The sequence below is a fragment of the Aotus nancymaae genome, unplaced genomic scaffold (assembly GCF_030222135.1).
Source record: "Aotus nancymaae isolate 86718 unplaced genomic scaffold, 86718_ANA_hifiasm-v0.15.2.pri h1tg000006l, whole genome shotgun sequence".
NCBI classification, from domain to species: domain Eukaryota; kingdom Metazoa; phylum Chordata; class Mammalia; order Primates; family Aotidae; genus Aotus; species Aotus nancymaae.
Window position 1 is genome coordinate 97081510 of NW_026988417.1, and position 15727 is coordinate 97097236.

Genomic DNA, 15727 nt, shown 5'->3' on the forward strand with positions numbered 1-15727 from the left:
TTCATGTGTTCATGGCCTTAAACTTACTCTCTAGATGGTTAGTCACTGGCCTATAGCCATGAATATGAACTTCTTACACACTGGATTCTTGGCTGCGTTGACCTTCGGCTGCTCCTCCTAGCCCTGGGTGGCAAAGTCTGATGCAGAACAGGTGTTCTATGAATCTTTGTTAGTTGAATAACTGACTTGGGCGTCATGGGGAAAAGCAGTGAGAGAAAGAATTTCCGGTTGGAACAAAGGGATCTTAACTAGGCGGATGCCGGAGCTGCTGGCACTGTTGGTAGCCCCAGATAGCTGGCTGTCTTTCTATTAGGAGCGACATGCAAAGGAGAGATGGGTTTTGAAGTATTGGAAGTTTAAATGGCTTTGACTTAAATCAAACTTATCTAAGACCTTCATTGCCTTAGTATGCAAGGTATCACTGTGCCCTCCCTCCTGAAACGTGCACACCCCATTCGGTTTCTACCTCCACCCGGCAGCTGCTTCTTAGGACCTGGGGTGGGGAAGGACATTATCTCGTTTTCCTGCCATTTTATTTTACTTGGCGGGAAGAGGCAGAAGAAACTTGAGATGAGGGAGGTCAGTGTCGGTCAGCGTCAGTCTGTGTCCAGTGACCTGCATAATTGATGTCCTCGCCCTCAAATAGGATAGTCCAAAGGATGAAATAAACGGGCTTGGGAGTCTGCCTGCCATATATAGCCTGCCTGCCTTTTCTTTAATTTTATCCCCGCCAGGAAAACCTAAACAGGATCCGGTTTCCCTTGCATTCTGTATGCTGTGGCTTTTGGACTCTTTTATCACAGCCCCAAGTCCCCTTTCTGAGCCTTTTTCGTGCCTTTCCTTTCTTTATTAAGGGACCTATGAATTGCCACTGCCCTCTAGAACCTTCCCTGCGTAGAAATCAGATAATGTGCTTATCACTCCACAAAAAGCAATTAAAACAGGAGCTTGTTTATAAACAAAAATATTTCAGAAAATAAAATACTTGGAGTGATTAAAACAGGAGCTTCTCCATGACGCCTGGCGTCTCAAGGAGACTGGAATGCGGCCCCTTCCTGCCTAACCTGAATACTTTGCTGATTGGTGAGAAAATGACAGGAACAGAGAACACCGCACATACTCCAAGCTGTGTGAGTTTGGACAAGTCAGTCTCCCTCTCTGTGCCTGAGTTTCTTCATCTAAAACAGGATAACAATGTGTTCTCTGTCATTTTTATGGGTTAAAATGTTAAAATAACATATACAGTTATGAGTAAAACGTTGATGATGGTGGCAAAGTGCTTTGAGGACCTTGGGAATTATTTCTTTACCTTTATTTATTGAAGCTAGTTTTCAGGGACATTTCATCCAACCAACAGCCATATGAGGTCAGTTCTGTTTAAAATTAGGGCAGGACCTTAGGGACCTTCAGATTAAAATTGCAGTGAAATATCATTACTTACCTATGAGAATGGCCGAAATAAATAAACAGCGAAATGCTGCTGAGGCTGTGAAGAAATTTGATTACTCAGACATTGCTGGTGGGAATGTAAAATGGCACGGTCACTCCGGGAAGCAGTTTGGCAATTTCTTGTAAAATTAAACATGAAATCATCATATGACTCAGCAATTGCATTCTTGGGTATTTATCCCAGAGAAATGGAAACTTATGTTCATAAACAACCTGAATACAAATATTCATGGCAGCCTTATTTGTAATAATCAAAGGCTGGTATCAGCCCAGACATCCTTCAGTGGGAGAATAAACACATTGGTATATCCATACTGTGGAATACTACTCAGCAATAGAAAATGAACCAGTGACTGATACACACAACAACTTGGGTGACTCTGCAGTGAATTATGCTGAGTTTAAAAAAAAGCCAACCCCGGCCGGGCACGGTGGCTCATTCCTGTAATCCCAGCACTTTGGGAGGCCGAGGCAGGCGGATCATGAGGTTAGGAGATCGAGACCAGCCTGGCCAACATGGTGAAACCCCATCTCCACTAAAAATACAAAAATTAGCTGGGTGTGGTGGCGCATGCCTATAATCCCAGCTACTCGGGAGGCTGAGGCTTGAGAATCACTTAAACTCAGAAGATGGAGGTTGTAGTGAGCCAAGATTGGGCCACTGCACTCCAGCCTGGAGACAGAACGAGACTCTGTCTCAAAAAAAAAAAAAAAAGCAAACCCCTAAAGGTTACTGTATGAGTCCATTAATGTAACATCCTTGAAATTAACATGTTATAGAAATAGGGAACAGATTAATAGTTGCCCAGGGGTTACGGACAAAGAGATGGATAGGGAGGTACTGAAGGAAGGTGGCTACGGTTACAAAGAGTGACGTGAGAGAAGTTGGTGGTGATGGAACTGTGTGGTATTTGCCAGTGGTGGTAGGTACATGAAACTTCATTTGTGATAAAATTGCACTTAGTCCTAGTGCAGGCACACACTCACACAAAAGAGTACAACTGAAACTGAGGAAATCGGAATAAGATGGGTGGATTGTTATTGATGTCAATACCCTGGTTGTGATAATGTATTCTAGCTTTGCAAGATATAATCATTGGAAGAAAATGAGTAAAAGGCACAGGGATCCCTGTATTATTTCTTACAACTGTATGTGAGTTTACAGTGATCTCAAAATAAATAATATAATAAAACAAATTGAGGCAGGTTTCAGAGCCAGGGTGGTCAGATTCCCATCAGTGTTCTGGGAGCTGATGCCACTAATGTTTGCTGGAATTGGAGAGCTGACTCTATTCCATTGTGCTGAGATTTCAGCCAGCTGGACATGTTGCCTGCAGGGCAGGAAGAGAGCTGGGAGTGTGAGCAGAGCTCCCCATAGCTAGATGCGACACAGTTGGGTGGATTTTCATGGTCCTTCCTCCTTAGTAAGGTTTGATAATGTCTCTCTGGATCATAGAACCCAGAAAATAAACACAGCACCTTCTTTTCGAGCAAAAGCATGGAGCAGAAATCGGTCGGGTTCAAAGTCCCGTCGTGTCTGCCCCTGGGGCTGGGGCTGGATGCCGCCTCTGGTCCTGAGGCCTTGGCTATGACAGGGTTGAGTGTGGAATTCTGCTGAGCTGGATAGGACATGGCCACCTGTGCGTGGCATTGGCAGGCATGCTGGAGACAGACCTGGTGAGCCAGCTGTTGGCCTGCTCTTCCCTGGAGACATCGCCCCAGGGCTACAGAGCTCAGGCTTGTTCTTCAGCCCCATGACAGGGGACAGGTGGTGAAGGGAGCCTGGCGATCTGGCTCTGTTGGGAAAGGCCTTCCTTCTTGAGAAAGTGTGCTAGAGTTGTTAGGTCAGGAGACTTGGCATGATGACTCTTTTCTTCTCTGAAGTCGTAGGACAGTCCCATCTGGACAGCAACATCGAGGATCAAGAGATTGTCACCAATCCGCCGGACATTTGCCAAGTTGTAGAGGTGACCACTGAGAGCGACGAGCAGCCGGTCAGCATGAGCGAGCACTACCCCCTGCAGATCTCCCCCGTGTCTTCCTACGCAGGTAAGCGGCAGGAGGAGGCTCCAGGATGCGTGGGAACTGGCCGCGCAGTCCTCCGGTCTAGGGTCTCCCCCTCACCACCCCATGGAGCGTCTCTCCTCTGTCCTAGAAATTGTTCTTCTTGGAATTTTTCATACTTTAATTTCTTGATCAGCATCTTCTTGGACACTTTCGTTCTCAGAGGACAGGATCAGGATCACAATATTTCTTTACGAAGTCACCCATAATGTTTTTTTGTTTTTTTTTTTCTTGAGACAGAGTCTTGCTCTGTTGCCCAGAATGGAGTGCAGTGGGATGATCTCAGCTCACAGCAATCTCTGCCTCCTGGGTTCAAGTGATTCTCTTGCCTCAGCCTCCTAAGTAGCTGGGATTACAGGGGCGCACTACCATGCCAGCTAAATTTTGTATTTTCAGTAGAGACTGGGTTTTACCATGTTGGCCAGGCCTGTCTTTAACTCCTGACCTCTGGTGATCTGACCACCTTGGCCTCCCAAAGTGCTGGGATTACAAATGTGAACCACGGTGCCCGGCCTCCCGTAACATTTTTATGTGTGGTTAACAGATAAGATTTCTCTGGGGCAGCGGTTCATCAGCGTCTACTTTATTTGCCCAAGTTGTCAGAAACTTGGCACAGTGTTTTAATGGATCGTCAATTTGAGCAGGCTGGATAGGACCTTAGAGATGATCTCTTCCTGTTCCTTCATTTCTGGACGGGAAGGGGCTTGCTGAATTGAAGGTCGTGCAGTCAGAAGTGTTTGGGCCAGGACTTGACCTCAACCTTCAGACCCCAAGCTCACTGCTGGACCCATTCCATTCCACCGAGCTTACTTGTCCCTTCCATGTATTTTCTCTTTCTTTTTCTATCTAGTACAGGTTCTAATTAGGCCAGATGACAGCCCATTTCCAATTCCCCAGGGACTTGGCTACATAATGACAGGAGTTGGCCTGGCCTGTCACAGGAGGAGGAACAGATCCAGTGGGTTCTTCCATTCTTACAGAGTAAAAGGACGGCCCCTCTTGTTCACTGGCATTACTGCTTCATCTTCTCCTCTCTTCCTGATGATCGCCAATAAACGTTGTAAAAATCAATTGTAATTAGGAAATAGAAATTCGGAGTCAGTGTTATTGCTTGCAGATATTAAAAATAAAAAGCGGAGGCCCCATGATAGGAAACTGCAGTTCAGCTCTAGTCAACAGCTCAGGGATCCTTCCCAGTGCTCTTTACGTGCTACCAAATGGGTGTCCTCCAGCAGGTGCCACCCCCAACACTGGCTCAGACCAGCATTGGAATTAGAGTTGACTCAAAGGACCGGTTCCTTGTGAATTAGCAGCCACTAAATCTAGTCTCATTTTCCCTGAACGCCAACTTTCTTGTTTTTTTTTTCACTTTTAAAAATTGTGGTAAAATACATTAACATAAAAATCACCACTTTAGCCATTTTTAAGTGCACAGTTTAGTAGCATTAAGTGCATGAATGTGGTGCAGCTGTCAACAGCATCCATCTTCAGAACGTTTTTCATCTTGCAAAACTGACACTCTGTCCCCGTTAAACACCAAGTCCCCTTTTCCCTCCTCTGCCCTAGCCCTTGGCAACCTCTCACCCATTTTCTATCTCAATGAATTTGGCTATTCTAGGTCCCTCGTATGAGTGGAATCATAGTGCTTGTTGTTTTGTGACTGGCTTATTTCACATAGCATAGGTCCTGGTGTACATTTACACTAGGAACGTAAGTGAAATGTGAGAATAAACCTTGGCTACAGAAAGGTTATAATCTGTCAAACAGGATAAGCTTGTCATCAGCGATTTATTCAGCAAATGCATTTTGAACTTTTTTTTTTTTTTGAGATGGATTCTCACTTTGTCACCCAGGCTGGAGTGCAGTGACGTGATCTCCGCTCACTGCACCCTCCACCTCCCTGGTTCAAGCAATTCCCCTGCCTCAGCCTCCCAAGTGGCTGGGATTACAGGCACGTGCCACCACGCATGGCTAATTTTTTTGTATTTTTAGTAGAGACAGGGTTTCACCATGTTGGCCACACTGGTCTTGAACTCCTGACCTCAGGCAGTTGCCTGCCTGGGCGTCCCAAAGTGCTGGGATTACTGGTGTGAGCCACCGCGCCCGGCCCACATTTTGAACTCTTCTATGTGCCAGTCCCTCTTTGATCCTTGCCAGTATGCCATCACAAGAACTACTATTTGTTGCAAGTTTATTGTGCCCTTGGAACCGCACTCAGTACTTGAGTGCAGTTGACTATTTGTTGGTGTTGTTGTTTTTAATAGAAACAGGGTTCTGCCATGTTGCCCAGGCTGGTCTAGAACTCCTGGGCTCAAGCAGTCTGCTCACCTTGGCCTCCCAAAGTGCTAGGGTTACAGGCATGAGCTGCCACGCCTGGTATGATACAGCTGACTTGTGTAATTATAATTAGAGTAACCCTGTCAGCCTGGGCACCATCATTATCCCCATTTTAAAAGTGACAAATCTGGCCGGGTGCAGTGGTTCATGTCTGTAATCCCAGCACTGGAAGGCCAAGGTGGGAGGATCGCTTGAGTCCAGGAATTGGAGAGCAGCCTGGGTGACGTAGTGAGACACCACTTCTACAAAAAATAAAAAACGTTAGCTGGGTATGGTGGCATGTGCCTGTAGTCCCAGCTACTTGGGAGGCTGCGGCAGGAGCATCACTTGAGCCCAAGAGTTCAAGGCTTCAGTAAGCCCTGATTGCACCATTGCACTACAGCCTGGGTGACAGAGCAAGATCCTGTCGTCAAAAAATGTGTGTGTGTGTGTGTGTGTGTGTGTGTGTGTGTGTGTATGGATCTAAGGCTGACGTGGGTAAAGCAGTGCATCTAATGCAGGAACAACTGGGAGCACAGCTAGAACCCATGTGCAGTCGATGCCAAGGCCTGTCCTTATCCCCCACCCTGTGTTCTGCCCTGGACAGCTGCACGGGCTCTGCCATTCAGAACACAGCCACATCCCGTGATCTCATTTGATTTTCACAAGGACCCACCAAAGGAGGCAGAGCAGAATGTTTATGCCTTAATTTTACAGTAGAGCTAACTGAAGCGTGAAACACTCAGCCACTTTGCTTATATTTACATAGTTATGGCTAAAAACTCGTGACTTTCTTCTGGATCCTGCTGCCGCAGGCCTCGTTGCACTCCATGTGGTTTTCTTTTTCTCTTCTTTTTTTAGGGGGTTGGAGCTTTAGAATAGACTCGTATGTTTATCTGTTGAGTAGGACTTTTCTGAGGTCTTTCTGGGGATTCTGGAAAGACCTCTTCTTGCTGTTCTGCCAGCAGTGGCGTTTGCTCAAGCAAAAGAATCCAGAGAACAGCAGATCCATGCGGAGAGAAATGAAAATTTCATTACTCTCTCCAGGACATTTGCATGGATTTGAAAGGCTTTCAGTGCCAGGATGGCAGTCAACAGGAGGTTTTGCTGGAGCCTGGCTTTTCAGCCTGGCCCCTGGTTCTTTCCATTGTTTTCATGTCTGGTTCTCCAGAACCTTGGCGAGGGAGGTTGACCGGATGGAGCCAAAATACTCCATCGCTGCTGCTTTTCTAGAGCTAACAGTGATGTAAGAAATTTCCCTGTTACTGACTGTGGCTAATTTTAGTTCCTCAGTCAGAAATTGTATAACATTCTGCCAGGAAAGGCAGCTTTCTGATTGTATTCACCTTTCTTGCTTTATATTCTCCAATAGAGTCGGCTGTTTGCCTGTTTTTCATGGCAGAGTTCCTTTGTTTGGGCTTTTCATCTAAATTTTAACCTCCTCTGATCACCTTTATTCATCTGTTTGGGAAACTGGTATTTAGTGGCTGCTGTTTGCTAGCTTTTCCCCTTACTGATCATTGAACTATAATCCCAGTAGTATTACAAAGACACATTGAGTTTTGCAAGTCTGTCTTCTCTATAGTTTAAGTATGATGGTGACAAAGAGAAGAGACAGTACTTGCACTGGATGTTTTAAGACAACATAAAATTCTAGTGTGATTCGTAAAACTTTCATACTAGGGAGGGATGTTTCAAAGTGCCACTTTGGGAAGCTCTGGCAGAAAGCCATGTCATTTAAAGGTCCATTCTAAAGTGGCCCCTTGCCTGATCTGTGGCACCAGGATTTTATTAGGCAGTTGATGGTTTAGTAAAAGAAAGCCACAGTAGAATTATGGGGGAGGATGGGTAAGAGGGGCTGTAGAGTAGACTTGAGAAGAAAGCAATCATCTGAAGGACTTATTGGCTGTGATGAGAGAGTGGAGATCGCCTGCTGACCAGCAGCCATCAGTAAAGCATCATCTGAAAGACTCACTGGCTATAATGAGAGAGTGGAGATTGCCTACTGACCAGCAGCCATCAGTTAAGCATCATCTGAAGGACTCACTGGCTATAATGAGAGAGTGGAGACTGCCAGCTGACCGGTAGCCATCAGTAAAGACTTTGAGTCCTTTAGGAAACCACACCAAGCTTGCATTTTGTTGGATGGAGCAAAGACACAATAGCTTTGAGATTAAGAGGACTCTGATTTGAAAATAATTTACCCCTGGTGAAAGTAATTGAGAATAGGGTCAATAAAAGAAATCCTTGTCAGTCTTCTTTAATCAAACTTGTTGTACAAGAGCCTTCCAGAAAGTGTAGCAGGATGTCAGAGTGCAAAAAGGCTTTCAAGTAAAATGTATCATCTCCCTTCCTGCAGCGTTCCTGAGATGGTTAGACAATGTGTATATACTCAGAGGGGCGTTCAAATCTGGACTGGAGTAGTGAACTAACAACCAGCGTCACCCTAGAACTGGAAGAGCCTTTGAGATCTTCTGATCCAAGTCCTCCCCTTCCATCCCACCCCAGATGCTTTCAGGCAAACTGAGACCAGAAAGGTTAAGTGAATTACTCATGTGCCTGTCGGTACTGTGCAAACACCTTCAGCTCATTCAGCTTCTTGGGAGTTGCAAATGCAGCAACTCCAGACTTCTTTATTCTGTCATGTTCGAAATAAGTGAAAAACAAAAACAAATCCAAACTAATCAAAAGGGAAAGTGAAATAACTTATGTTGATAGTTTGGCAGTAACACTGACCTGGAGGCAGCTGCAGTCAGCTTCCTCCTGTAACAAGTCAGCGTGGAAGTGGCAATGGTGGAGTGAAACCAGGGACTCAGAGGACATGGGGCACGGTGCACCCAACAAAACACTTTGAGCCACCGATTCCGGGGTCGCATAGAGAAGCGCTGCCCTCGGGGAGGTTCAGGGTTCTCTGCCCCTAAGCTAAGGTACTCAAGGCCCCTTTTGAAAACCGTCAGTTTCCCGTTATGGTGGGTCTTCCTAACTACATCAGGAGCTGTGGAACTTTATCTAGACATGCCGCTCTTCAACTCGCGTTTGTGTCGGCTGAACACATGAGTTCAGAGCATGTGCATCTTTTCTTATCTGCAGCTATTTCCCTGAGGCTGAAAACTGGTCCTGAAGGGAGGTTAGCATTCCCATCCTGTTTATGGGCTGTGCAAGGTCTTACCCGGGAGCCTTACCCCAGGATCTGACCTCCAGCCCCTCCTGCACCTGAGACTTGGGCTGTGCTGGAATCGCAGCCCCCAAAGCATGCTTGGTGGCGGTTCTTTGTTGTGTTTGGAGGGGAAAGGAAAAGAAGACAATGATATTTATGTAAGGTGATTAGGAGTGAAGGGCACCTGAACATGTATGAAAGGAAGAGAGACCTTGGCTTTGGAGCACAAAGCGTAAAATGGAAAGTGGATCCTGACATTTCGTGAGAGACCGGAACAGCAGGGAAGCAGAGCTGCTGTGTGCGGTACACAGACCCTGGAATCAGAAGTTTCGTTTTCTCTCCTCTGTACTGGCTCAGTTGGCTACTTCGGCAAGTTTCTCAACGTCTCTGTTTCTCCTTTTTCTTCTTGGGCATGGCAGTCCCGATTCCTGCCTCCTTGGGATACTGAGCTAGCACGAGGGTTTTGTGAGGAGGGAAATTTTCTTTTTCTGTTGTTTTTCGTACGTTTCTGCGTGGAAACAGTTCTTGTGCCCAGCAATGTTACGCACCTTTCCTTTAGATCACAGCTCATCTTCATAGCTGGGATCACCGTCAGCTGAGGCTGAGGGCCTCTCTGGGTATCTGAGGCTCCCAGCGCGGGATGTTTTGGGGAAACATGGCCAGTCCAAGGAGTGGAGAGATCTGTCTTCTGCCTGCTTATGGTCAGCCCTCTGCAAACACCCAGGCCTGTGTGAAGTCACTGGAGAATGGTGGCTGAGAAGCAGGCACAGAGACTCCAGACTGGGACCAGTGCAGTCAACATTCTTGCTGTCTTTGTTTAAGGAATGCACTGGTGGCACAGTTTATCCCCTTGTTCTTTAGCTTTTAATTGAGAGAGCCTGGTTTGGGGCTGATGCTGTCAGTGGAAGAAAGGGCGCTGTCTGGGCTGGACCCATCTCATCCCACCTCTGCCACCAGGAAGATATGAGACAGAGGCCAGCCCCTTACAAGGACGGGGTGGAAGATGGAAGGCACTAGAGCATAAGAGCTCTTCTGCATAATGGGGGATGAGAGCAGCTGCTTCCCGACTCAGGATCCCTGTGAGACCTGCATGCAAAGCCTCTGGCATGGCACTGACCCATAGGGCTCCCTAAATGTTCGCTACCTTTAGAACACAAGCTTCGCTTTTGGGTTTTCCTGTGTTGTGAAATATACATTACCTAAAATTTACCATACTTTTGGGTATGGGTTATGAAATTCAGCATTGGAACTGAATGGGAGGAAAGGCAGTTAAATGTTTCCATCAGGAAGAGAAGCTATTGCAGTTACTCCTTAGGCCTTGTCTGTAAAATGAAGGGCTCAAGCTAAGTGATCTCTAAATGCCTAAATATTACACAAGCTCTGTCCTCTGTGATTTCATTTCTCAGAGGTTATGGACACTGAAAATGTTGCGCACCATTGACATTGTATTTTACAACATCAAAACGGTTTTACTTTTAAAAGCCTTTTTTTAAGCATAGGTCATATGTAATCACTAGACTTTGATTCCATTAATCCAGCCTGTTGTGCAAACCCAGTGTTAAGCAGTGCTGATACACGGAGTGTGTGCTGTGTGCCAGGCCCTTGCTAGGCCTTTTCCATTTACCCTCTCACTCCCTCTTCATGTAATCCTCTTAGCAGGTGGCCATGCCCTCATTTTACATGGAACTGTAGCTCAGTAAAGTTGAGAAACTTGCCCAGTGTCTCACAGCTGGCAGGCCAAATGGGGATGTTAACTGATTGGCTGCCATAACTGTACAGCCACAAACTTAGAGGCTTGAAACAACACACATTTGGATCTGACAGTTTCTGTGAGTCAAGAATCCAGGCATGGCTTAGCTGGGTACTCTGCTGCAGAGTCTTGCAAACCTGCCATGGAGGTGTTGGCTAGGGCTGCTGTCTCATCTGAGGCTCAACTGGGGAAGGGTTCATTTCCAAGCTCACATGGTTTTGGCAGAATTTCATTTCTTGCAGGTTGTTGGACCAAGGGCCTCAGTCTCTTGCTGACTGTTGGCTGGAAGCAGTCCTTAGTTCTTTGCTATAGGAGCCTTCCCAACATGGCTGCTTGCTTCAGCAAGGCTCATGAGGGAGAGCGTTTCCTCTCCCAACAGGTTTCTGTGTCATGTAACATGATCATGGACACAGGATCACATCCATCCCATCCCCTTGGCTGTACCTTATTAGTTAGAAGCAGACATACCTTCCACCTGCACTCAAGGGAGGCAGTCCCAAAGAAAGTGAACCCCAGGAGGTGAGGATCATGGGGAGCACCCCAGATCTGTCCACCTGCAGTAACCTATATGGCAGATGCAACTCTAGAAATCCAGGATCTAAGTCCTAAAGGGGTGAGAGGTAAAGGAAGGATCTGAGCAGGAGGGGGATGATGTAGGAGAACTTCTCAGAAACCGTCAACTCTGCATTGGGACTTAAATGAATCAGTTGGCCTGGGTTGGAAGAGAGGACCTGTGTGGGCATTGTGGACAGAGCTGCAGTGAGGAGGGGTCAGCACCCCCTTATGGGAGGTATGCCCGCTGTAGACATAGCCCAGCCCTGGCCAAGGAGGCTCCTCGTAGTGCTCAAGCCTGCTTTCTCTGAAGATTACAGTTGATATTCACTCTAGCTTCTCCCATGTAGAATGTTTGACTTTACAAAGGGAGAGAGGTGATGCCTTTAGTTACTCAGTCTGCTTTTTATAAACACTGCCTAGGCTGGGGGCAGCTTGATGGACAGGAATGATAGCCCTGTGTTTTTCTCTCTGCAAACAGAAAGTGAAACGACTGACAGTGTGCCCAGTGATGAAGAGAGTGCCGAGGTAAGCTGCCACCCTGCCCGCCCGCCTGCCCAGCTGAGATGCTACCGAGGAAAAGCCTCCAGACCAGCTCTGGGCTTTCCTTGCTGCTGGTTACACACCTTTCCTTTAGATCACAAGTTTCACTTCGGGATTTTCTTGTGTGATGAAATACACATCACCTAAAATTTACCATACTTTTAGGTTTGGGGTTATAAAATTCAGTGTTGGAACTGAATGGGAGGAAAGGGAGTTAAATGTTACCATCAGGTAGAGAAGCTGTGATAGCAGGAAAAGGGACTTGAAGTGGAGGCCAGGAAATGCTGATACTCTTACCACCTAAACATCCGATTTCACCAGCAAAAATAGAACAGCCTTCCCAGCCAAAAGCAGTGACCAGAAGTACACATCAGAAAATGCTAAGCAAAAGCCTCTTCCACGTGTGCATGGGTTCCCTCCCTCTGTGACCCATGTCCAGAGCTGGTTGTGCCCCATCTTGATTCCGAGTGGGCCCCTCCCCATCTTTCTCCCATAGATGGGGTGTGCACAATGGCAGGAAGTGGCTGGAATGGAGATGGAAAGCATTCCTGCTGGACACCTGCTGGGGGTCTGCGCTTAGGTGAATGAGAGAGAGGGAGGGAGAAGGAGAGAGAGAAGCTCATGGTTTTTGAAACAGTGGTTTCCCATGTACTAAACACTTTCAGATAAAGTGCAGGCATTCTGAAAAGACAGATGTCACGCTCACATGCACCCTGGCCTGATTTCTTCGAGGTCACAGCTCCAGCCCCTTCTCTGAATGAAGCCAGCCTTGAGGCTGCATGCTGTGCCCTGAGGAGCGCTAAGCCACCCCCATCTGAAAGCGATCAAGGGGCATTCATTGCCTATCACTAAGTTCACTGCCTTTTCTCTGAAGATGCAGGTTGGCTCTGGTTGATTGGGCCAGCAGTGAGGGACTGAGTCACTGTGTCACCCTGACCATGGTGGCCTGAAAGCTATTGAATGATTGGGCCGAGCAGCCAGAAAATAGGGGGACCAGAACCCAAGCTGCCACCTTCTTTTCCTGTCTTTATAGAGTAGCCTGGATACTGTTTCTGGGAGGTAGCAAGGGGGAATTGATTTTTAAAACAAAGAAAAGGGAAGAAAAACTATTACTTGGAGTATGACTAGCTGGGTATAATAGAGTTCGGTTGATGGATCTAGAGGTGCTAAGCCTTTGTTCATTCTGCAGTTCTCAAAAAATTCAATGAAAGCACCAACACATGGGAACAGTGGTACATTTTTATTTTTTCAATTTTATTTGTGGGTTGTTGCTTTGAGACAAGGGCTCATTCTGTTGCCTAGGCTGGAGTGCAGTGGTGCAATCATTCTGTTGCCCGGGCTGGAGTGCAGTGGTGCGATCATTCTGTTGCCCAGGCTGGAGTGCAGTGGTGTGATCATTCTGTTGCCCGGGCTGGAGTGCAGTGGTGCGATCATTCTGTTGCCCGGGCTGGAGTGCAGTGGTGCGATCACAGCTCACTGAAGCCTTGACGTCCTGGGCTCAAGTGTTCCTCCCGCCTCAACCTCCCGAGTGGCTGGGGCTATATGAATGCACCTCCATGCCTAGCTAATTCTTATTTTTTGTAGAATTGAGGACTCACTACATTGCCCTCAAATGGCTGGTCTCAAACTCCTGAGCTTAAGTGATCCTACAGCCTCAGCCTCCCAAAGTGCTGGGATTACAGGCATGAGCCACACCACACCTGGCCAGTGATGCGTTTTTTAAAAAGCCATCCAATAGAAGAAGAAGGAAATCCGTATCTTAACTACTTTCTTTAAAGGGGCGGCCACACTGGCGGAAGAGGAATATTGAAGGCAAACAGTACCTCAGCAACATGGGGATTCGAGGCCCCTACCAGCTGCCGGGGATGGCGAGCTTCGTCACTTCCAGCAAACCGGACCTCCAGGTCACCATCAAAGATGAGAGCCGTCCGGTGCCTTACAACAGCTCCTGGCCCCCTTTTCAAGACCTCCCCCTTTCTTCCTCCGTGACTCAAGCATCCAGCAGCAGTCGGCCAGACCGGGAGACCCGGGCCAGCGTCATCAAGAAAACATCGGATATCACCCAGGCCCGCGTCAAGAGCTGTTAAGCCTCTGACTCTCCCCGGTGATTGTTGGGGTTTCTTGGCTTTGTTTGTTGTTGTTTGTATTTTATTTTTTTCTCTCTGACACCTATTTTAGACAAATCTAAGGGAAAAAGCCTTGACAATAGAACATTGATTGCTGTGTCCGACTCCAGTACTGGAGCTGCTTTTTAACTCAGGACTCCAGCCCCTTGGTAGACGTGTGTTTCTAGAGCCTGCTGGCTCTCCCAGGGCTATCGCTCAAGTTCAAGGACCAACAAGGGCAGTGGAGGTGCTGCATTGCCTGCGGTCAAGGCCAGCAAGGTGGAGTGGATGCCTCAGAATGGACGAGATAATGTGAACTAGCTGGAATTTTTTATTCTTGTGAATATGTACATAGGGCAGCACTAGCGACATTGCAGTCTGCTTCTGCACCTTATCTTAAAGCACTTACAGATAGGCCTTCTTGTGATCTTGCTCTATTTCACAGCACATCCTCTGCCCATTACCCAGCCTCTCCTCCCCTCCCATCCCACCCTTCCCATCCCATCCCATCCCATCCCATCCCACCCTTCCCATCCCATCCCATCCCACCCTTCCCATCCCGTCCCATCCCACCCTTCCCATCCCGTCCCATCCCATCCCATTCCTTCCCGTCCCATCCCATCCCTTCCCTTCCCATCCCATCCCATCCCATCCCATCCCATCCCATCCCATCCCATCCCTTCCCATCCCATCCCATCCCTTCCCTTCCCATCCCTTCCCATCCCATCCCATCCCTTCCCATCCCATCCCATCTCTTCCCATCTTGCTCTTTTCCGACTTTTCCTTCCCTCAAAGCTTCCATTCCACATCCGGAGGAGAAGAAGGAAATGAACTTCTCTACAGATGTCCCATTTTAAGACTGCTTTAAAAAAAATCCTTCTAATCTGCTATGCTTGAATGCCACGCGGTACAAAGGAAAAAACTATCATGGAAATATTATGCAAATTCCCAGATTCGAAGACGAAAATACTCTAATTCTAACCAGAGCAAGCTTTTTTATTTTTTATACAGGGGAATATTTTATTCAAGGTAAAATTCTAAATAAAATATAATTGTTTTTTATCTTTTCTACAGCAAATTTATAATTTTAAGATTCCTTTTCTTGTTTATCAGCAGTTGTTATTACATCCTTGTGGCACATTTTTTTTTTAAATTTTGTAAAGGTGAGAAAAGCTTTTATGAGCTCATGTAGCAATCAGATTATCCTGTGGATTGATAATAAATGAATATGATATATAGTTAAATTTTTAATGGGCATCACTCCTGGCTTTGTCTGTGTCTGCTTTAAAAGAGCACAATCACTGACAGTATTGTTGCTTCTTGTGGACCAAAACGTTTTCCGTTGTTGACCAAAAGAAACCCTGGAGGTTCCTACTGTGAGGCTGCAGATGGGTTTCTCCTGAGGGCTCGCCTGAGCAGGGCCTGTGCTGAGTGTTTTGCATAAATTCCCTTCTTCATTCATCACTGCGGTGCTATAGAACAGGCATTCGTCTCCATTCCATGTGGAGGAAATGAAGACTTAACGTGAAGAGGCCTTTACTCAGCTCACAGAGGCACCAAGAAGCAAGGGCACAGGTTGAACCCAAGTCTGTGCTGTGAAGGGGTCTGTTTCTCTTGTAAGCATATACAAACATCGGCATTCCTTTGCTTGGGAGCATTCCCTATGGAGGAGGGAATATTTTAGCCAATCCACTGTTTTCCTTCTCTGCTATGAGTAAGGTTCACCCCCCTCTGCGTCTTTCCTGCGTTCATCCTTAGGCTTACACGTACGACTGACGTTCTGTGTTTATG

The 15727-nt window shown here is 46.9% G+C and overlaps 1 protein-coding gene across 2 annotated transcripts in view; it reads left to right on the top strand.

Annotated features, from left to right (window-relative positions):
* Nucleotides 1-14453, top strand: part of IRF2 (interferon regulatory factor 2) — an 88671-nt gene extending 74218 nt beyond the window's left edge. For both annotated transcript variants that reach the window (XM_012472556.2, XM_064369846.1), the window contains 3 exons: nucleotides 3334-3498; nucleotides 11770-11816; nucleotides 13610-14453. In XM_012472556.2, coding sequence (XP_012327979.1) covers nucleotides 3334-3498; nucleotides 11770-11816; nucleotides 13610-13918 — 521 coding nt within the window. In that variant the 3' untranslated portion in view covers nucleotides 13919-14453. The remainder of the gene's footprint in view (nucleotides 1-3333; nucleotides 3499-11769; nucleotides 11817-13609) is intronic.
* The last annotated feature ends 1274 nt before the right edge of the window (nucleotides 14454-15727 follow it).